The sequence below is a fragment of the Cynoglossus semilaevis genome, chromosome 18 (assembly GCF_000523025.1).
Source record: "Cynoglossus semilaevis isolate Cse_v1.0 chromosome 18, Cse_v1.0, whole genome shotgun sequence".
Lineage (NCBI taxonomy): Eukaryota > Metazoa > Chordata > Actinopteri > Pleuronectiformes > Cynoglossidae > Cynoglossus > Cynoglossus semilaevis.
In genome coordinates, this window is record NC_024324.1 from 13,152,996 (window position 1) to 13,176,356 (window position 23,361).

At 42.0% G+C, this 23,361-nt stretch overlaps 1 protein-coding gene across 2 annotated transcripts in view; it reads left to right on the plus strand.

The window, feature by feature from the left end:
* Positions 1–23,361, plus strand: part of gabbr2 (gamma-aminobutyric acid (GABA) B receptor, 2) — a 114,490-nt gene that overhangs the window by 34,887 nt on the left and 56,242 nt on the right. For both annotated transcript variants that reach the window (XR_001761511.2, XM_008331985.3), the window contains exon 2: positions 1,792–1,929. Coding sequence is in view for 1 of the 2 variants with exons in the window: in XM_008331985.3 (XP_008330207.1) it covers positions 1,792–1,929 (138 nt within the window). In the remaining variant the exon portion in view is untranslated. The remainder of the gene's footprint in view (positions 1–1,791; positions 1,930–23,361) is intronic.

Sequence of the window (23,361 nt, forward strand, 5' to 3'; positions counted from 1 at the left end):
TCTCCTTCTCCTACGTCCATCTCCTCACATGTACTCCTGTCATACCTCCTTCATCGCTCTCACTGTCCTGCTTGGTCTCTCTAACATTCAGCACTACCAAAGTCCAAAAAGTATTGATCAAACTCTCAGTGGTTGTGCAGCCTAATGAGAGCCTAAATATAGACATCACTACACCGGACCTGCGGTGGTCCTCTCCCCCATCCAGAGCTCAAAGTGTGGATAGTCACGGCGTTGGCATGACAACAAACCAGTCCAAGCTGTGTGAGAAGTCACAGCAGACTGTGTGCCTGGCAAAAGAAACCGAGGATAATAAATGAAGGGAGGATGACCAGAGGAAAGACAACAAATCACATATAAATATATACAGACTGTAATGAATATATATGTCAGTCAGTGGCTGCAGACAATATGTCATCCCTTAACCAGGGATCAGCATCAGGATAGTCATGGACAAGAAAAGAGGACAAACACTGCTAGGTTGCTAATTCACTTTTTGGTGAATTGCTAATAACTTTAAAATCTAAATTTAAAAACTGTATTGCGTGCAGACGTCAGAGTCCTGTAGGACAGACTGGTAAATGTGTGCTCTACAAATAAAACGGATCCAGTTTGTCAGCGAAATGTTGCAGCTCGTACCAACATCATCACAAGCTGCAGAAACTTAGGAAACACAGCAAACCTACGCTGTTCTCTCCCTCTGCTATTTCTTTCCCCCAGCTCTCTGGTTGCTATGGTGATCTGCAGCTTTGGATCAGAGCGGGGGCCGGCTCTCGCACTGAGTTACATACTTTCACATGATGCTTTTAGACAACGCGTGCGCACACACACACAGAGGCAATTATGTGGGCATGTGCCTGCACTGCAGTGTAAGAAGTTAAATGCAACTTAAATGTCACATCGTTTATCATAAACAGCGTGTTACTGTAAGCTGACACCAGTGAGTGTGCGGCTGCGACTGTGTATCCATCACGCCGTGTCAAAGAGTAACGACCATGTGAGTGCAGCTCCATTTTTTTTGTACATTTAGTAGCCATTGATTTATTGATGTCCTGTCTTTACCTAAAGCCACTTACGCTGAGTCGCCATTATCAAAGGCTGGCGTTGGAACCTTTGGCTTAGTGGAATTTATTTCATACTTATGTTAGTGTGTTCGCTATGCCCTGGTGTGAAGTATGATTTAGAGACGCTGACACTTGAGAGAAGACAGCAGGCTGGTGTGGCGGTGGCAGAGGTGAAGACGAGGCTCTGTTTGGTTCAGAGTGATTAAACGGACAAGGATAAGAAATAAACATATGAGAGTGACAGCCGGGGTCTGAGGTGGAACTGAAGATCCCAGGGAAGATTCATGAACGACGTGACGGAGATCACAAAGACAAATACTAGAAAAGTCAAGGAGGTTTCCCACCAGGTCAGACTGAGGTAGATACGAGCTTCGGAGAACCCTGAAGGGAACATAGAACGATTACAATGTCCAGACGGTTTATGAGATAAGAGTTTGAGAAGTACAGCATCAAAAAGAGAGATTGTTCTGAATTCCAACATGATTATGGGATGGTTTTCCGTCAACAAAAATCTGAATGTTTTTTGTTTTTCTTTTCAGACTAAATATTAATGTATGGTCTCCAAAATTAGCCACTAACTGAGCTAACTCATTAGCTTCTGTCTGCTGCAGTAGCCTGCTGCTGTCTGGTTACACACTGTTCAGTGCAGATTTCCAGTATGTGCAGACATTTCTTTCTGACATGACCTACTCTCTCCTCCACTCTAACCACCTTTCCATTATTTCTGCAGTGTGACAACGCCAAGGGCCTGAGGGCCTTCTTTGATGCCATATGCTACGGTCCCAAACACCTGATGATCTTCGGAGGCGTCTGTCCTTCCGTGACCTCTATCATTGCAGAATCTCTGGAGGGTTGGAACCTGGTGCAGGTAGGAGACGAGCTACACCTTCAGTTACACAGCTAGCTAACTGCTAATTGTCAGTGTGAGAAATTAGAAAGACAAAGAATCTCAACAAACTACTCACTTCAGCCTGTGGTTTTAACACAGATCTGATGTTTAGTTGTTCACATCATTTTCATATGCTGGGTTTTATTGATATGAGATCAAAAATGTTACTGAGTATTTGTAAAATGTACTATTAAATAGTATTTTAAAGGCTATGCCTTTTTTAGCTCTTAGCAGTTTGGTCTGTGGTAAACAGGGTTGTACCACAGACGGTAACCGTCTCTTTTTCAAAGACTACATTTCCTATGCTGCAAACTCTAAGGTTATCAGGTCCAGATAAGAGAGGAGCCGAGCTCGAGCTCTGGAGAGATAACGTATTTCAAGTGGTTATATTTTGAGCGGAATGCCATCCTCGGCATCGTATTTCTTCCACTTGCAATTATAGTAAATCTGCTCCTTTACGTGTCTTTCCTTTAGTTCCTCTCTGTCAGGGTCACCGGACAAAGAACGGATGAATCATTTTTACTATGATTTATTCTTTTTTTTATCTGATATTTACTCTTCTAAGGAAAAGGTTCAGGTCCTTTGCAGCAGTAGTGGCAGCGACGTGTATGTCTGTGTACTGAGTATCTTTGCTGTACTTATTCGCTTGTTTGACAGTGATTACGTGTGAGAGCTGCAGTACTGTGGCTGGTACAGTGTGTTCTTCAAACTTGATCTCAGTATCAACACCAACAAAAATCACACTGGTCTTCCCAAATATGAAACGTGATTTATGTGTCTGTGTGTTTTACTGGTATATCTATACTAGTGGGGACACGTTTTTGGCGAAATACTGTCGTTGTGGAAGAACTTTGTCTTTGTGGGGGCATTCTGAAGGTTATTAGTGAGTGAGGGGGTCTTTAAAGGGTTAAGATACTGTTTATTATTATTATTAATAATAATATATAATATATTTTCTATTATTGAAATAATGGTCAGATTAAAATTGTTTCTGCAGCGCCCCCTAACCTCCAGCTACTTCAACATAGTTCCAACTGTTGCTTGACCCCCAGACTTTTCTGTTACCATTTTCTTCACTGTATGACAGATAAATAGCTCTGTCCCCCTAGGTGGACCTGCCCCCTACATTAACATAAGGATTAAAATCAATGATATATTTGTAACATACTGTATACAACTGTAAGGTAAGGGTTAGGGGATAGGAAACGATTTATGTCTCACAATACAGAAAAAACAGCCTTGAAAACAGCTGTAATGGGAGATAGTAGCCAACCGCTGCTCCAAGCAGGAACTGTGCTTTTGTCTGCCAGAGTGGGGGAAAACAAGCCCCCCCCCCCAAGCTCCCCCGAACCAAACAGGACTAAAAGGAAGAAAGAAATACAAAGTGTTGAACCCTGCATCCCACAGTGAGCTTTTAGGAGGCCAATCTGTTTTGTTTTTTTGTTGTTTTTTTTAAAACCGTGAATTCCGTCATTATCTATATTTATTCTCCAACTCCTGCTTCCCATCTGACGTGGAAGGAAATTGAGAATTTTCCAGGGTGGTTTTCATGTGCCAGGCCTAACAAGCTCATCATTTTACATCAAAACAGTGAGCTGGCAGATTGTATCTTCAGTAGTGATAGCAGAGAAAACAGCCTGGAGTTGAAGAAAGGCCGATCGTAAAAATAGCTCTTAATTTGTGTTAATGCCTCATGAAGTCAGGATTTTTCTAAAAGAAATCACAGATTTACAGTTGTTCATCACTTCAAGTCCACCCTGGAATGTACAATTTCATTTGTAATGATTATTGACGTGCCAACAATAATGTTCTATTTTTTAACATGCAGCTGAAACACATACGAGTTGTAAAGGTGTTAAGTTGCACCTGGCCTCTGTTCCACCTCAGTTGATCAGTCCCTTCAGTTACAACAATCTTTACAACAATCTTTTTTTTTTTTTTTATGAAGTACTCTGTGCAAATGACTGCTCCAGTCAAACATAATTGAGAGATAACAATGCTGCCAGACCCAGTGGACAGACGGTGAAAAGAGGACAGAAGGACAGATGTGGGAATAGAAAGACAGGAGCAGACATAGACTGTTTGATAAACAGCCGAACACAAAGGACCAGGACAAGACGCAGCTGTGTCTGGGAGCTGCCATCACTCACAAACACCACTGATTGCTGTTGTTGTTTATTTTCCCCCAACATGCATTTATGTGGAAGCTTGGTTTTTTTTTAATATTTTGTTTCAATTAATTACTTTTTATTCTTTAAATGTATTTTCTAGGACAGTGATGCTATCGCTGTCCTAGGGTTTTTCATACACGAAGGCCATTTATCTTTTCCACATGATATATGACCGTCAGACAAAGTCATTTATGGACACTACGACTGCACCTGTGTCTCCTCACAGTGCAGCTTTGTCTTTGGTCCAAACCTCAAATTCCTATTTTCTGTCTCATCCTCCACATAAATGTTACACCGGCCGCTTCAATAAAACATGTGATGCTCGGCTCTGCAGTATTCTATCCTTCCAACTGTACCTCAGTTCCAGTGGTGTTCACTATCAATATTTCATGGATTTTAAAGTTTAGGCCAAAATCTCAGAGTGCAGGGACAGAGCCACACAACAGACCGTCCACCGTCAACACAGTGGAGAAAGTTCAGCTGCACTCTTCCGTGTTGGAAGCAGGTGTGGCATATAAAGTTCTCAGTTAATCATGATCATAATTAATCACCAATTAAATGGGCCACATTCAGCACCTGGCCTTTACTTTTGCTGTTAACACGAACATTAAAAACAGGTTAATTAAAACTTTTTAAATGAGCAGAAATTCTTAGTTGGATCAGATAGAAAACATAAAAAAGCTTCTTTTTTTTGTTCTCCAATTTCCTATGACTTTGTCACATTTTTGTTGAAAGGGGAAAAAAGACTGGGAGTTAAAAACCAATTATACTTTATTTTATTCTAAAATCCAAATGGTTTCACAAAGTGTTGAATGTGCGCCATTTGACAGGAAACAGTAATAAGCTAATTAGCGACATTTGTTGAATACAACTCGTTAAGTGGCTGTGACGGTGAAATTCCTATGTTGAATAAATATTCCGGTTCATGGGAAGTCATGAGGACAACGGCGGCTTCTCTTCCTCAGAGGGAGGCAGGAAGAACAAATGAAAACACTCAGTGATTCTCTCTCTTTTTTTTACACCGAGGTCTGTGAGACACATTCAGAAAGAATAAAAGATGAGTTTGTGCTGAATTTCTGCCTCTGATTTCAAGTGTTCTCATCCTCAATCAGGGGTTTTCTGGAGGAAGACGACTAAAAAAAACCAAATCGCTGTGTCGCCATCGCCGCACTAATGATGGCGCCTGACCTGCCAGAAACCGACTGCGATAAATAAATTAGACACGTTCGTACAGATTGAGCCTGTTTTTGATCACAGAGCTGTAAGTCTTTCACGCACGTTTGATTTTTCCTCACCTATTTTGCGCAGACTCAGATTTTTACTCCAAATCCTTGCGTTTCTTTGGGGTTTCCAGGCTTTGATATTTTTTTATGTAGGTCATAGAATCTACAACACTTTGATCTGGATAGTTTAAACCAGAGTTTAAAAAAGAAGACTTAAAGCGATAATAAAAAAAATCTACATTTACGATCAAAATTAATCTAAAATAAATTCTTCAATAATTAATACCCGGTGCATGACTGCACAAACACTGACCAGTTTAGACTGGTTATGTGATATAATGCAAGAATAAAACCATAGAGGAGCAGAAATGAGGAAATACTTTAAAAAAAGACTAATTCAAAGAGGAAAAGCAATCGTAAAAGCAAACAAATACATTTATGGAATAGCAGGAGGCTCCATTTCATGATTAAAACATCAAACAGCACACATCAGCTGCACGCTGTCAGTTTAATCACAAGTGCACATGTGGTGATTTCACTCCCACCGTAGCTGCACAGAACGCTTGTTACAATCAGTTCAATGACTATGTGAAAGTCATATAAAATGTAATAACACTGCGGAAGGGTTATTTGACTCTCGCCTTACAAAACGAAGGTCAAAAGTTCAAGTCCAAATGGTGTTTTTTTGTGTGTGGCTTTTTGTAACTTTTTCACTCCTGAACAGCTGTGGATTAGTGAGCTGAACAGAGGGAACGCTCTTTCCTATTCCTCTGGAAGAGTCTGTGACACAGATTGACAGTGACATTGACAAATTGCCTGTGAGACGAAGTTCTGCGGTGCATTTAACTATTATGCTGTGAAGAGATGTTCCGGCAACTTAATTCTTACTAGATTATTAAGACGTTAGCGTCGCGTCAGATCATCAAACCTGGCTGAGTCGATCGCTCTGGACGACGTCGGCCGAACAACTGTGCTCACGTTTCTGTGTGTCGGGAACGTTGGCTAACAGAGATGTACTATATGCTATATAACCTCAAAATGTGTGGCTGCTGCATCTGTGAGGATTTTGCTGACCCCCCTAGTGGTCACTGCTGGGTATTGTCTGTGATGAGAAAAACCAGACCGTGGAGGACTGTTTTTGGCGTGGCACCACTGGGCACAATCGTGTTGAAAGATCTCTGAGGTTGCCACAGTCTGAGGCCACTGCATTAGGAGAATCCTTTGGATCATTACCAAAAAAAAAAAGAAAGAAAAAAACTGGACCGGCTGAGCAAGTGGAAAGAGAGGACCCAGCTCCATTACAGGCCATTAAAACCATAACGGCTGCTTGGAAAGAGGGGAGCAAAGAGGCGCTCTGACACAGCTCACTAATATCTGAAGCATCAAGTCCCATTCACAAAGACAGAGAGAGAGAGAGAAGGGGGGGGGGGACACAGAGAGACAAGGAGCCAGCTAAAACATTAGAGTGCTCTCCATCTTTAGCATTGCTCTTCCTCCTCATAACAGTCCAATCCCTATAGAAGGCATTTACAGTAACACTACACCACACAGTATTAGTCCTTAGGTTGATACTTGATACTTGTGCAGACAAACAGCTGGGGCGCTGGCAGCCAAAGTGACCACACAAAAGGACAAACGCTGTATTTCAGTTCTAGTATTCAGCTTGACATTGAAATATTTGTAAACACCCAACAGACTAGAGCCCCGTCCCTGCCTTCTGTTTAACTCACAGACCACCGACCTGGGCAGCAGGGGGTGGACGACTCCCTCCCCCCTTTTTTTTCCCTTCATTATTATATCCTGCCGTTCTTCCTCCCACACGATCATCCTCCACCTAATCGGGGCATCAAAACTGTGGAAGCTTAAAGAGTGCCTGAAGATGATACTGAGCTCAGTGCTATTTTCATTCCCTCTTGTTTCCTTCACCGAACACAATTCCTGTTCCTCTGCTGCAAAAGAGACACTGTTTGACTGTTTATCTCAGCATGATTGCAGAAGACGTAGAAGGAGGAGTTGGAGATGAAGAAGGATGATGATGAAGAGAGGAAGTAGGAAATATACAAGAAGGGAAAGTAGAAGAACAAGCTAGCATCGCCGATAACATTGGCTGACCGCAATTATGTGACATCTGTAAGAATCGTTATCGTTTTTTCCACAGATAATGAAAACCCAATAACAGCAATACCTGAGTTTCGTCAAATGAGGTGTGCCCTAAAAATAGTTTGGGGGTAAAACGACTGTATATGAAAGTGAAAATCACTAGATGGCAGCCTTTATCGGTATTGATTTGGACAATATCAGCATATTGGATATCGGCAAAAAGTTAATATTAATATTAAATTAAGAATATAATAAAGGTTTACTGGCAACAATCACCAAAGATGAACTTCACCTCAGACATTGTTTATCCCCTTTATGCCATTTTTTACACTTCAAAATCCAGAGCCAGGCAGTAAATACAACTTTCTCTTTTTAGAGGCAGTCAACAGTCGGCAAACAACTTCTTTTCTCTCAGCCCACAAATCCCAGCGCCGTGTGGTGTTCTCTTTGAACAGCTGCACCATTCAGCCTGCGACTCAGACAAACAATTGTTCAAAATGAGGCTGCACGTACAGGGACAGATGCAGGAGCAGTAATGTCTGCTTTGGAAGCAGACTTTCTCCCTGAACATGTTTCTCTCACTCGGTGTCAAATACATTTTCCTCTCCCGTCCTTTCTCTCCATTTGTCGTCCACCAGCGTGTTACAAAAAATGTTTTTTTGGCTGCAGAAATCCTCAGTCACACAAAGTAGCAAACTGGTATAATTGGCAACGACGTGGCTAAGCCGTTGGCACGTGAAAGTCCCGTATTCGGATGGTGCTGGCAGAGGGCGGAGGTTTGTTCTGTTTCACAGCACAGAGAGGAATGGCAGTCAACCCACTTCCATGAATGCTTATATTCTCCCTGCTGCAGTGGGAACTGTTGGGGTTTTTTTTAATTTTTTTTATTTGTGAGCAGATTTATCTGCATTTCATAGCTACAGCATCACATTTACATGCAAATTGGAAACATGATGTGCATTTGTGAAATGACAGAGCGGTTTCTTTAGATGGAAGAACAGGAGATCCACTGAAGAACACAGTAACACAACGTGGCTTTTACACACACGCAAGTCTGGTACAGTGCCCAATATGTTCCATAAATTTTACCCTCGGAAATCGACCAAAATTCAGACCTTGACCAACTGGAAGGCGGCCGACGCCATGTTTTGTTGTTCCTATTGTAATAATCATAATAATGTTTCTGTTATATAAATGGGGTTTTAGACGGTTCTGTTGTAATTAGTTCATACTATTGACTGAATGTTCTGTGAGCCAGTGCAGTTGAGCAGAGGTCCACTTGGTCTGTGAGGGTTCAATTCTCTGGGAAGAGAACTCTGCACATCTTCCTGCGACCTACCATGGTTCCCTGGGTCAAAAGGGCACACAGCCAGCTGGCGCCCTCAGGTGGTAGCAAGCTCCCGTGTGACTCATACAGCCTCGCTCTCACACCACGACCCAGCTGATCATTACGTCTTGCCGTTGGGTCACAGTGTAGTCATCATCTGGTCTCATGCTATGAGGACTCTCCTTCCAGGTATTCGGCCACTCCGAGGATAAAAACCAGAATTTTTCAAGCACCAGAAATTGAAGAGGCCTCTTGGAGGTGAGAGAGGTAAAATGTCTTGGAAAAACCAAGTCCAGCTTGGTTCTTCACCTAACTGCTGTGGGTGACCAGGAGCCTACACTGATATGTGGTCTACATTAAAATGATTGACAGCTGTCTATGTTCTAATGGACCCTGCTGCATCAGAAAGGTTACACTAAGTGTTTGCAAAGCTGTTGCCGTTAAATCCATGTGTAATGAGAGTTTCTGCAGTTGGAAAAATGCATTATTTATATATTCATAGTTTTGGAATTTAATGGGAACGTGACGAGGCGCTGTCACAAACGCTGACTCTCTGAACGTGTGTGTATTTTATTTATCATGAAAAAGTATTTAAAAAACCATCCATTCTTCTATTTCTTCTGATTTCTACACTTGAACTCAGTCCATTTCTGCTCTTCGTTTTACACACGTCGCCTTTTGAACGTTTGTCCTTTTCACTTGCCGTGTGAGTTCACTTCAATATTTATCACGGCACCTGCAGATGAGAGGGCCACACTTAATTTGTAGTTCAAAGCCGTCCTGTGCTTCACCTGAAACGGCGCCTCCTGTATTTTTGCATAGACTGACGACAGTGCTTTCAAGTCCACTTTGTATGAAATCGGCCATGAAATAGAGGGAAGTTGGAATTTGATCACGGCTACGATCTGCAATTTATTCATCTTCTTAAATGAAGATGCGCGCACACACACCCACACACACACAAACACAAACACAAAGCAGCCCCACAGTCTCATTGTCCAACAAGATGCATCGCAGCAGGTCGGTCTGAAGAGGCCTACTCTATCCTACTCTTAACGCTTCACTCACACATTCACATATTCAAAGGAAATCAATAGCGTTCCAAATTTTCCTCCTTAATGTTTTTTTCGGACGGTTGTGGTTACCTTCAAGCACCACTAGGCTACAGAGAGAGACAGAACGAGAAGAAGAGCCTGTGATGTGGAGTCACCATGTTACCTGATATTTCCAGCACAATAGGTTAACACCGAGGGGTTCACTGCTTCCTGTTGTGGAACGCTGTGCATTTTTAAAGAGACAGCACAGACTTCACCAGCGGGAAGCCAACGGCTCCCTCAGTGCCAGGAAACGCACATAAACACACCACCGCTAACCTTTAGCTTTAATAAACACCATTAAATATGAATGAGGACATAATTGAAAGTAACCAGTGGCACTTCCTACGTTTGATACACACACATCGGTGCATTAACACATGGACACACACACACTGTACATTATCTGCCTTATGACACTGCCAAAAATAATCCTGACATTTCCAGACGCTGTGCCAAACCACACAAACCAGGAGGCTGCACTGTCCAAAGGTTGACGTAAACATGGAGACCTGAAGTGATTGACAACATGAATATATTTCATTTTATTTGAGGATTTGAAAGTCCTAGCTGGGAGGGTTTGCCCTGATGCCATAACCATAACTCACTGTTGCCTCTGAAATGCATACATTTTTATCATAAATGACTAAAGTCCTAAGTTCCAAAGTGACATTCAGCCGTCCAGCTGCAGCTGCAGCTCCAGCTCCAGCTGAGGGAGTGAACACAGAGCCTTGTTGGTTGTATTTTACTTGGACTGTGTGTTTATCCCGCTGAGGTAAACTTTGATTTCAAGCTCTGTTTTCCCTTTGCTTCCTTTTCCCCCAGCGGCAGGAAACAGTGGGCCTAATCAGCCTAATTGGTGTAATTATGGGGTGAGCAGTGAACCTTTGAACACATGCCTCTGCTTTCCTAAACGGATTTTTGCAGATTATGGGGGTAAAGTTTTTCTTTGCACCATTTAGCCACGTCTCCTTTGTCCGCCGATGGGGAACTGTAATCTACAGACGACACTGAAGGGGGAGCACAGATTATCCAAACAGTGACTGGTCGGTCATTATTATTTATTTATTTATTTTATTATTGTGCAATGGAACTCTTTCTAGTGACTGAATATGCTCCATAAAAAATGAGAAAAAAAGATTTTTTCAAATGTAGATGTTAAACAGTCTGAGAATCTGTTTGGCTTTGAACTAATGATTAATCAATCAATCTAAGCTTTAATCAAAATCCTCCACACAGGAAGACACTCGTCCACAGGTACCGCCCGTCCACGCTGCTAACCGCCATCTATTTATTTTAGCACAATCCCACGCTGCAGCAGTGTAATATTCCCCTGCAGAAACCAAAGGTTTGACTAGTGGTTCACTGTTTGGTGTTATGGTGCTCGGGGGTCCTTTGTGTTACTTGATGTCAGATGGCCAGCCCACCTCAGACCCCGTTCATGTCAGTGCCACAACCCAGGAGATGGAATTTTAAAAATTTACTGTCGGCGTTGAGCTAGCCTTTTGGCCCCTGCAGGTCTGTGGAAATTGAAAAGTCAGAGAGAGAGAAAGAAGAGAGCCGAGGAAAGATGAAGGGAGGGAGACCATGAAGGCACTGAGAGAGGTTTTTCTATGGCTGGCCAGACTTTGTATTAGTCCAGCAGCACTCTCTCTCTCTCTCTCTCTCTCTCTCTGTGTGAGGCCATCACTGAAATTTTCAACCTTTGTGGAGGCCAGTTCATTGAAATGGTCCCCACAGCAGTCCCTGTTTTGTGAGCCCTCTCTGTGGCGTACTTCACAGCGTAGGCTGCTTCGTTGCCACCGTTCGGAGAGTAATTGAAAATCCATGGCTGATTGACTCAGACCCTGGGTAATTAATTTTCCTTCAGTTGAAGGCCTGTAGGACCAACACCTACACAGATCTGTGCTGTGGTGGGGCTCGCGCTTCAGCAGTGATGTATCATATGGTATGAGTGAATTTTATAAAGTACTTCTAGATGCAGTACATCTAGAAGAAACTGTATACAGGTTTTTGAGGCATATATATGTTTAAAATTGCTTTTAATGTTTAAATGCAATGAGTAAAGATTTTAGATCTAATTATTTTGATTTATGTTTCGCAATTCTATAACATTATTGCTGCTAATTTGTTATTACATTATAAATATTTTTGACCCAATTACCGTACGTATTTCCCATTTAGTCTTAGTAACTGGTCTTTGGACGTTCTATTCTTTTTGTTCTACTTTATTGCCTCTACATAAAATACCTCAATCATTACTTCCATATCACGCCCTGGTAAACAAAGTTCGGCTAACAGTCCCCTCCAAAAGCCCTGAGTAACTCTCAGAGATGCTACGGCTCTGGGCTGGAGCTGGACGTGTTGTGGTCCAATGATCCACGTGGCTCCACAGTCATGTTTCTCAGGGCCACCAAAGCCCCTGTTAATATAGGTTCATTAGTTACAGTAAATCAAACAACATCGGTTTACTACCCCGGCTCATTAGCACTCCTAATATTTGGTCTCCCTCACAATTTGGTTGCTGAAGGTGATTTGCTCCACTGCAGCTGAACTGTTGATGGTGTAATATCTTCAGAGTACTTAATATAGAGAGGTACGACTGAAGGACGTTTAGGTGAACACACCAGCGTTTCTAATGATGAGAGTAGTAAACTGTGGCTTCTACAGCTGACGACCAAACCGGAGGTCAGGCTCTGAGCTCCAGCTCATGTACAGTTGTTATTTTTAAACACTACAGGGGATCCAGATGCTGAGCGTGCCGTCTTCTGTGACACTGATACTGCCTGTAGGATACAGTATCTATCTCTTTACTCACCTCAAAAATAATACTGAAGGAAGTGGCGTCTGACCATTCAAGCATAAAAATATACACGGGGGTGGGGGGGCACGTCTCACATTGAAGGACCTTGGAGTGAATGTGTCTTTGATGGGAGTTGCAGATACTGCATACTTCAAACATGCACACCGACTGTGGGAAGAGGGTACTTCCATATTCAAGTCACACTTCGAGGGAGAGAGAGACGGAGAGAGAGAGAGAGAGAGCGACAGAGAGAGAGACAGAGAGACCTGAAGGTCTTCTGCTAAACAACAAGGGATAAAAAGTCATTTTCCTGATTAGCTATGATGTCATGCCTGACATTTGATAGTGGATGTTGTAGATGAACGAATAGATTTGACTTTTTCCCATTATGCTTTGCAGAACCCTCCATGTGAGTTACTGATACAGACAGTAGTTCTTTACAGTAGAAATACACTGCAGTATTTACAGGGAGTACTAAAGACTTTTTAATAGTAGCATTTGGTGTTGTGTTTTGCAGATTTACTAAAGGTTCCGTAGGAAACAAATGTTGTGTTTTACCCCAGGGTTCCTCTGGGTGAACACGAGCTGGTGAAAAAAGTTTCATTTTTATCTCGGTGTCACAGACAGGAGGTGCTCAAACCCCCCAGGTTCACTCCAGGGAGGTGAATCCTGCTCCCACTCTCCCTGAGTGCAACGTCACGTGCAACGTACCTCATAGACTGACTGTATCAGGGGTGGTACAGTATACAGACACTGAACATTAGCCAACAGCTCTCAGTAACGTGTACTTTTATAGTTCAAATGTTGACAAACACTACAGCCAGTACTGCATACCATGTACCCCGAGAATTTCCGATACTGACAGAACAATCTCAAAACTATAAAAATAACCTCTCACTTAACAGGGACCTGAAGACACACACACACACACACAACAATCGATAACCCCGTGAAGCATTCATGATGAACGGCAGTTTCATTCCCAGTCCAAATCAGTCACTTCATCAATCCAGTTAAAACCAGCCTATCCCACACCAGCAGAACAGGTTTCCCTTTAATAAAGCCAACCTGTTGACCTTGAGCTCATAAATCCACCGGGACGTGGCATTTACCCCGATCAGCACGGACTCCAACCGTTCACAAAGCTGAGTTTTACATTGGAAATAAAAGAGGCTTTTTTTTCTCCTCCTGCCTCAGCTCAGAGGGGGTGCATGGGAAGAGCAAGTGCATGAAAAAAAACAAACCAATTTGCATGGCAAAGAGGTGTTCTGACAGGCAGGGAGGAGGCAGAGTTGTTGCCCCTGGGACTGGACAGCGGAGGTAAAGCTGCTTTCTCTCCTCTGTGTTTCCTCAGCCCAGGGGGAGGAAGGCTCCACAACACAGCACCAATTTTAAAATAAAGGTATTAATACAGTCAGGCCACAGGGAAAAGGTTGAAATTAAAAATGAAACAGAGACAGCTGGGAGACAGAGGTGACACAGTTTAGAACAGAGGGAATAAAAAAAAAATGTAATCTTTTTTTTGGGGGGGGTCTTCTTTTACTAGAATGTCAGGTTAGAGTTAGAGGGTGAATCTGAGAGGTTGGGTATTTAACAGGAGATCCTGTGTTAATGTATGTGAATGGCTGTGTAGGCGGCGGGTAAAGAGATGAGATGACCATCAAGCATGTATAACTGATCTAGGATAGAGCTGTAAAAGCAGAGCCGGACGCTCCAACCAACGCACTCTTGTGATCTCCAGAGGATCAAGTGTGATGTTTTATACAGAAACAGAAGAGAGCGGGTGAAGGAAGGTGGGCGATGTAGGATCTAAGATGTATATTCTACGGGAATTTCACCACTACACTGTTGATGACGGCATAAAAAGGCACAAACGTTTGGTAAAACATACAAAGACAACTTGCTGTGAACCATGACATTTTTCAATCAGATAATTAGCATTTTATAATCATTACAACATGGTGCTCAAACTGTGGTCATTTATGTTAATACTTGGACAACAAAGGACCCATTTGTACTTCCACGATGACATGTTAGTCAGTGTCTTACCTTGACTGTGTTTTTCACACGTGGTGCAGGTTGAACAGCTGTATGGAGGTGGACGACATTGGATTTTCTCTTGAATTCCATGCTGAGGTGTGGAGTCGCTGAAGCCGAGCGATAGGATTCCTAGGTTGCGGGTTCTGTTCCCACTGAATCCTGATCCAGGTCACTGTGTGTAGACGGCTGCTGTGACGCCTGAGGGAAAAGATGTCAGAACAAAAATAAAACAATGAGATGAAAAAAAAACAAACAAAAGAGCATTACTGGTGCAATGCGACATGTACACATCACACGTGTTGGCATGAAGATTCCAGAAACACACAGACCTAAGTGCAGTGATGACACATTGAGAGTAAACCAAACAGTTCAAAATAAAGTTCAAATGTGAGTCATTTTACTAGATTTTTAGACAACATGAGACAATTGTACAGCAGCTGTGAAAAAAGTGGAGGATCTGATGGAAGGAGCCGCAGAAGGAGGTGCTTGAGTGTCCGTGACAGACCGGGACGGAACAGAAAGTCAATACTGCTGCAAAGTGCAATCACAATGTGTTGGCTAAAGGCCGTCGTTGTGATCAATGGTCCAGCAGGACCAGTGTGAATGAACTGGTGCCCCACAAGGGCTGCTTTAGCTGGGCACTCTCTGAGTGAGTGTGTGAGAATCTGCTCATTCACACTCCACTCTTTCTTCTTTATTTACTTCACCGTTTCACTCTGCTGAAATCTACCACGAGGTTTACAGAAGTGGTTCTCAAAGTAGGGGGCAGGCCCCGCTGGAGGTTGCAGACTTTGTGCCATTTTTTAAAATGACAAATTTGTCACCCTATATCTCTCTCTACTCTCTCGATTTTATTTTATTTTTTCTCTACTTCTAGATCCTCACTCCCTTTCTTTAACGAGTTGATTTTTGGAATATTAAAAAGGTGTACATCTCCTTTCCAAGTTAATATGACTATAAAACTTGAGTTTTTTTCTGAATCCTAAGAACAAAGTAGGTTTGTGGCCTCTTTCTCATTTTAATCTCAGGGGGAGTGCAACCCCGTGATGCATGAAGCGGCAGGCCGCAGCTCCCGGTGAATAATCTGTTAGCAATAATCCAGCGAGGCAGCGGCAGGTCACATGGTGAGAAATGAGGGCCGAGTGAAGAGCCACTCTGATTATTCGGTTCTGTTCCCTCATGCGTTTTTCAACTCTGGTGTTTTTCTCCACGCTCACCTCACACATTGTGCTGCTGATGAAAGTGAGGCTGTGGTGTAAGCAGATTAGAAGGCATATTGAGTAGGGCTGCTAGCAGTTGGAGTTTTAAGAGGCTATTTTCAGTGTTCACACACAAGTGCATTACTCTCTTCATGAGGGTGTGTGTGTGTGTGTGTGCACTTTTGTACAAATACACAAAAAGTCACCTAAAACAGATGTTTTTCAGATGCAACAAAAATGTCCTGAGAATTCCCTGTGTTTTGTGACATCAACAGAATGTTTTTTTTCTCTGAAGTTTCATTTTTGCATTCAATATATACTAAAAATGTGGTTCTCAAAGTGAGGGTTAGGCTCCACTGATTCAGGTAGTACCAGGCATCATACTGTATTTCATAAAGAAAGTAAAGAAAATAAGTGCACCGCGATGATTAGCTGTAGCAGAACGTTTCCTTACTCTGGTCCTATTAAACGTGGAGCCTGAGTCCGACCTGTTGGACCTGATTCTAAACACACATCCCTACATGCTAATGGATTCTAAAGTTAATAATTAGATGATACATTTTCTTCCGTTAGACTCACAGACTCCCAGATCAAGGGAGTAGTAACACTGCACTTCAGCCACCCACGTCAGGAAAGAGCAGACGCTGACTCTTCCATTTTCCTTGATGAACAAGACAAGATGGAGACAGTTTATTTTAGAAACCCGTTGTTACTGTATGGACTCATACCGTTACTCAGCATTTTACTAGAGTTGTACTGAATAGGTTCAACAACAACGCTACTGTCAGCATCAGAATCAAACCTGTTTGAAGGCTGCTTTGGACAGATTTGTCCATACTGCAGTCTGTTTTGGGAAAGATTATGAAACTTGGCACCAAAGATGAATAACACCATCTAAGCTAAGCAGCTAGATAGTCAGAACAAAGTTAGCTACAGAATTAGCAACAATGTCACTTGCAAAAACTGTGAAAAAAATATCTAAAATTATCAACCAAAAGGTTTCGTTGCTTCGACTACTATCAAGCAACCCACATTTAGAATTACTAATTTTATAAAACAAAATTCCTAAAAAATACTATTCGCTACGCAGCACAGTTTAAGAAAAATATATTCAAATGAAAATGATGGTTGTCTGTGAGACCACTGCAATAGCCTAATGAGCCTTAGGGGGTGGGTTTTTTTGTTTGTTTTTTATAAATGAATAAATCCACATTTTTCTACCACCGTTTATTAGACTCCAGTTTAGAGTTTGTGAACATTCACTGTGACGTGCTCCTGGATTGATGTTGGCTAATTATCACCCAGGTTAGTGGTAATGTTCTCTCCTCAGATAACCTGATTTTGTGCAGAGCTATTACACCACATCAGGTGCAGAACGGTAAATTTCTTAAGCACCCATCAGAGCTGGCAATTTATTGGCTATTGGAATGATGTAATTACGTCTATAAATAAAGGTTCGTCATGAAGGATTGTGAGGATTTTGAAGTATTGTATGGCGCTGCGTCTATTCACTGATATCTCAAGGCTCTTCCCTGGCTGTGAGGAGAGGAGACGCGGCCTGCAAATCAAATTAGATGTCTAATGTGGAGAGATGAAGAAAGAAGCAGAGATGAGAGACCGGGGGAGGAGAGGGTGAGAGTGGTCATGAGAAATCTGCAGGATCACATTATTGTCTTTTTGTGAATGGAGAGACACAGNGGGAGCTTTTTCAAGGATGTCTAACCAATTACAGCGGCCCTCACCGCCAGTTCCTTTTCAGGTTTGGGACGAGTCACCGGAACTCCAGCTGTGCGGAGGCGCTTATTAGATTTAATATTGCCTAACCTATGTAATGGAATCCGTTGCTTTAGTTGCCACATCACACACACACACACACACACAGACACACACAGAGAGACTATGAGAGATAATGGATTTTATGAGGTTTGCCTCGCTGCAGGTGCACAAACCACATTTTCAGTTGTCTGTTTTTGTTATTTTTTATGTTTTTGAAAGGCAAAAGGACAATGACAATGTTGTTGTTGTTTCAGTTTTTGCCGGCTGGCCTAATTTGATTTTTAAAAAGTTTAAACTGGATGACGTTAGCGTTGTTCAGAAATACTTCACTCTTTGTCAGTTTTATTGCATCTTAAGAAGAAAACTTCTGTGAAAATGGGCTTTTAGAAGTTGTTTTGACTCAGAAAGTGTCTTGTTGGATAAATATTTCAAATCAAGTGTCGGAGGAAATCAACTTGAGATGCTAAAAAGCAATGAAACGCTCAATCATTGACAAGAAATAACTGCCACTGCTGCAATCCTTCACTTTTTAACTAACAACATCCTTAATGTTATTTATATTTAAATCCTTCATTTTTTATTCAAACGTATTGGTAGCACGGGGATAAATCAAATCTCTGAATCTTAAAAACTGGAAAACAAAACGTACCGGGCAACAAATTAGTCCTGCATTTATGGCAACTCAGAGCTAAACCCATCAGACCTTATGACTTTACAACAACTTTTTCACACCCACACACTTCACTGCAGCATCAAAAAGTCAAAGATGTTTTTCAGTCACTGCACCTATTACTACTAGCAAAGTATTTAGTTTTATTCCTCAAAACTTTTTATAAAGGACAGCGTCTCTGGAACTTTCTTTTTCTCCAAGCATGACAAGAGAGAAAAGTAACCCATATACTGTATATATAAACAAACTGAATTAGACTGAGGTAATGTTGGTCAAGAAAATGGTTCCATCACGATCCTCTTGCTTTGGCTCAGTGGCTGTTTTTCCCCCTTCATCTCCTCACGTCATGTTGTTCTGTGTACACATGCTTTATTTATCGTTACCTTCATTAACAATTTAATTTGAATGCTATGGGAAGAGTCAGTTCAGAAAATGATTGGACCAAATGGGGCCGACAGTCCCCACAGTAGGGACTGGAATGTTTCTTCTGAAAATGAAGAGACACGGAGACTGGGGGGAGAACGGGGAGGAGGGAGAGGGGCGGAGAGAAGGAGAGCGAGAGAGAGAGCGAGAGAGAGAGAGAGGGAGAGCGAGCTACATGTCTGCCAACTTGAAAGATAGTAATTTGCAAATGCTATCTCCTGCGGGATGTTTGCCCACTCACAACATGAATCGCCTGCATGTGGGCTTCCCCTGCACTGCCCAAACAGAGCCCATTATAGAGAGAATATTACAATCCACTCTGTCAAACAGTGTAACGCCTCACAGCGCTCCAGTCCACGGGTGCATCACTCTTTAAAGACGTTTAAACACACAGGCTGTCGCGTTGTTCTGTCAGCAAATCAATTGTCCCACGATTTCAAATATGTCCACTGTTGAAAGAGGGCGAACTATGTGAAAATACATTATATATATATGTATTTATATATATATTTAAATATATTCACACACATTCATATATACATGTATATGTATACATGTAAGATGTATAAATATGTGTGTGTGTGTGTGTGTGTGTGGTACCAGAGTCTTGAAGTTGCTAAAAACCTTGGTCCGATTATTGATTTAATATCTACTGTTTTGCCTTGTGTTCATGACCACTCCACCAAACAAATAAGAAAAGACAAATCCCTGTTTCCTTCTCTGAAACCATCAGTTAGCCGAGAGATGGATGAAGACCAGGAGGAGGGAGGAGGAGGAGGAGGAGGAGGAAAAAAAACAATAATGGTCCCTACAGTTCAGCATCTGCTCATAAATCATTCATGGTGGCGGCAGCAGGGTGCACCGTGAGATTTCAGGTTACGGTATCAACTCTCAATTTATAAATAGAATAGTTATGGAGCAAGGTGGCAGAATACCCTCGGTGAATACACCGACACTGAAGGTTTTTTATTTTATTTTTACTTCTGAAGACTGTGATAGCATCACATGCTCTCCCACTGTAGGAATACAAAAGAGAAAGATCTTCTTGTACAGATTGCTCAGGCTGCCTTGTAGAACCGCTTAGCCATGAATAACATCTCATAAAAACACACGCACTCCAGCTCTGTCTGAAGTGAGTTCCACCTCCTCTTCTCCTGTTTCACATCTGATCCTGTCAATAACTGCCACACACTCCAACACACCTGGATCAATATTAAACCTTTTCCCAGATCCTGTCTGTGACCGGCAGGCTTCCCCGCCGCTGTGGTCTACATCGTCCAAGGGCGATCTGTTGATACACACGAGGATATAAAAAAATGGTAGCTGTCACCTGGCCTTAGAGCAGACAACGGTGACGGGACACGTACCATTTCTGGACCAACAAAGATGAAACAAAAGAGTGGACTCTGGTGGCTAACTTCTTACCTATTATTAGCCTACACTGGTTTAATCTGAGACGATAATCTCAGGTATTTACCATCTCAAAACAATGTGCTTTAATATACTTCTATTTAATAGGTCGAACAGCCATTGGTGCAAACGCACGACACAACGCTGTTAGCAAAAACCTGATCACCTATAACCAGACTTGCTTTAGTTAAACCCTCTAGATTGGACTGTAACTTCCAAATTGAGTTTGTAATTATGTTTTGAACATTCATTTCCCCCTAAAAGGGTTCAAAACAAGATACTGACACTTCCAAATAAATCTTTGAATTTAAAGCCACCACTTTATTATCAGTTCTGGATACAAATTATACAACGATTGGCAGTGAATCACAAGCAGAATGTGTTTGTGTGTTGGCTACTCATGTGTGATGTGGAGTTATCTGAGGGAATAATGATTTACACTTTGATCCCTCTGCTGTTCTTTTTTTTTTTTTTTTGTCATCTTCTTATCCTTCTTCTCACTCCCTGCCCCGCACACTCTGTACTTGTCCTCTGTGTGGGGTGGGGTCTGGAAAGTGTCTGACTAAACTGAACCTCAAGTGGAACCAACTGTAACCAACATGGACTTGTTATTATTCGTAGGTAATACAGTAAACCCTTGTTTTTCGCGGGGGTTACGTTCCAAATTTTGCCTATTTGCCTATTACGTATATATATATATATATATATAGGGTACTTAATGCCTATTACGTACCCGTGATAGGCAAAATCCGTGAAGTAGAAATCTTTATTTTTTTTACAATTAAATACTCAGAAAAAGAAGAGAAAGAACGAACAAACCATTTTACAGTCTCAACCATTTGTTTCACAAACGAACGGAAGATTCATTAATTCCATAATGCCGACCTACAGCCGCATAGCTTTTACCTTCATTTAGCATGTCCAATAGTTTTACTTTATCACCGATAGACAGCATCTTCCGCTGCCTTTTGGTCCCTACCGCAGGTACTTTTGCCGGTCCAGAGCGTTTTGTCGACATTATGGGGTTTGATAAACTCGAAATTGCAAGAGAATTTGCACGTACGTAATGTCAATTTGGTAAGCTGTTTTACGTTCGTGTACATATTAAACCGCAACGTTATTGGCGCACAGGTAGAGAAGAAGCGGGGTGACTTTTTAGCCAATCAGAATGCAGAACCCAATGCACGATGCAAATCCGTGAAGTAGCGAAACCGTGAAAAGTAAACCGCGTTATAGCAAGGGATCACTGTACACTGTAAGATGAACATCAAATATTCCGCTTCTTGTCTCCTTGGAAAACCACTGTGACTTTTGGCTGTCTGGTAAATACTACACCGTGTCCTAACACCGATACTGTTTTCTTGATTCCTGTCTGACTGTGGCAGAGAAGACAGCCACAGGGAACGATGCTAATAGCCTATTTTGAAGGGTTTACTTTGATTTAGAAAGAAAAAAAAAGCCCACCAGGCCTGAACTAATTCTACTGAGACACAGATATAAAGTTATTATCCAATTAGCTGATCTGCTCATTTCCACTCCTCCTCGTTGTGGCACCATTCAGGATTTGAGTATTTATTTTATTTATAGCACCACAGCCTTTTGTCTATATTTGTCCAACCTACGTCTGAGATAAAACATTTCTTTGTCTCTACGTCTCACAATGTCTTCTCAGAAATGTCTGCGACAGTGATCACTGTGATGGTTATTACAGTGGATTCTTCTCCAGTCCACTCATATCTGTTTACCACCACCTGGTGCATGCACACACGCACATACACACACACACGCCAAATAAATCTAATGCGCCTCATTTCAAATAGCTGCGAGCTATTTGGAAAAATGAAAAACCGATACATTGTGAAATCGATTTTAATGCCCACCTTCAGGAGAGTGTTTGGATGTGTTCAGCCAAAGGTGAACGTCCTCCTCACTGTCACTTCCTTTGGATCCGAGAAAATGACCATAATATCTGTTTGAACAATTTAGATTCCTCTGAGAAACGTTTCAGTGAAGTACTCTTTACAGGACGAGTATGAATAAAAACAACTGCAAATGAAGTCAGTGTTCAACACAGTGACCTGACTGAGTCTGTACTGGCCTCCTGGCTGGTGTTTATGTCGATCATCATGTACCTCAGTATTTACTAATTACTTGGACTCAGTGTTAGGAATTAGTAGAACCTGTGTTTTAAACCTTAGTTCATTCCTGACGGCCGTTCGTGAACCGAAAAGTTTGAAACCTGTCACCCTAAGAATCAGTGTAAAATGGATGAATCTGTTCCTGGACCCTGGATGATTGATTATTCAAACTTTTTCAACAGTATTCTGTGTACAAGTTCATACACAAAACCAATGAAAATCACTAGATTTAACAAAAGATGAATAAAGAACAAAGCTATGAATAGCCTGATATTGTTGGCTTGTTCGGCAACCAAGTTATGGTACGACAACCGGGGCAATCTTAGGTTAAAAACTTTGTTCGTGATCTGAATTGTTTTGAAAAGGGAGGCGTTCGACGACCGAGGTTCCACTGTACTCCCTCTGCGGCACTACCCCTCGCTCTTTTGTCTCTGAAAGTCTGGCCATCGCATGACTGTATTTCTACCCCCCCTCATCCACAATCGTGGCGCTAATGAGTGCGGGATGAGGTCAGCGTGTGGTCCAAAGCTTCTCCCTGACTGCTGTCTCTCCAGCTGCGTTCTCCCATGGTGCACCAAATGCCTCTCTTGCATATTGAATAAACCCTAGGACCACCCCCGACCTTCCTGATCATTTGCACTACTATTACTGAGCCATTACCCTGCACGGGGGCCCGGGCCAGAATGGATGTGCTGTGTATCTGTTGTGAGGTGGGCGACGGGAGACAGAACAGGCACGAGAGGGACGGGCATCAAAATTCAACCTGACCGGAAGAAAAGCTTTATCTTGACATTATGAACATTCAACAGGTTTGTTGAAGCACAGCTGGAAAGTGTGGAATTCTGAGCTCCGTCCTGGCAATTCAACTGCATGTTACCCAAACATTTGAGTCTTCAAATTGAGTCGTTAAATATACTTTTGTCAAAGCTCTTTACCATACGTGCATATGAATGAGAATTTACATTTATTAGAATTAGGCTGTAACACCACAGGAAAGATGTCATAGAGTAGCTGAGTATTAAATATTGTACTATATC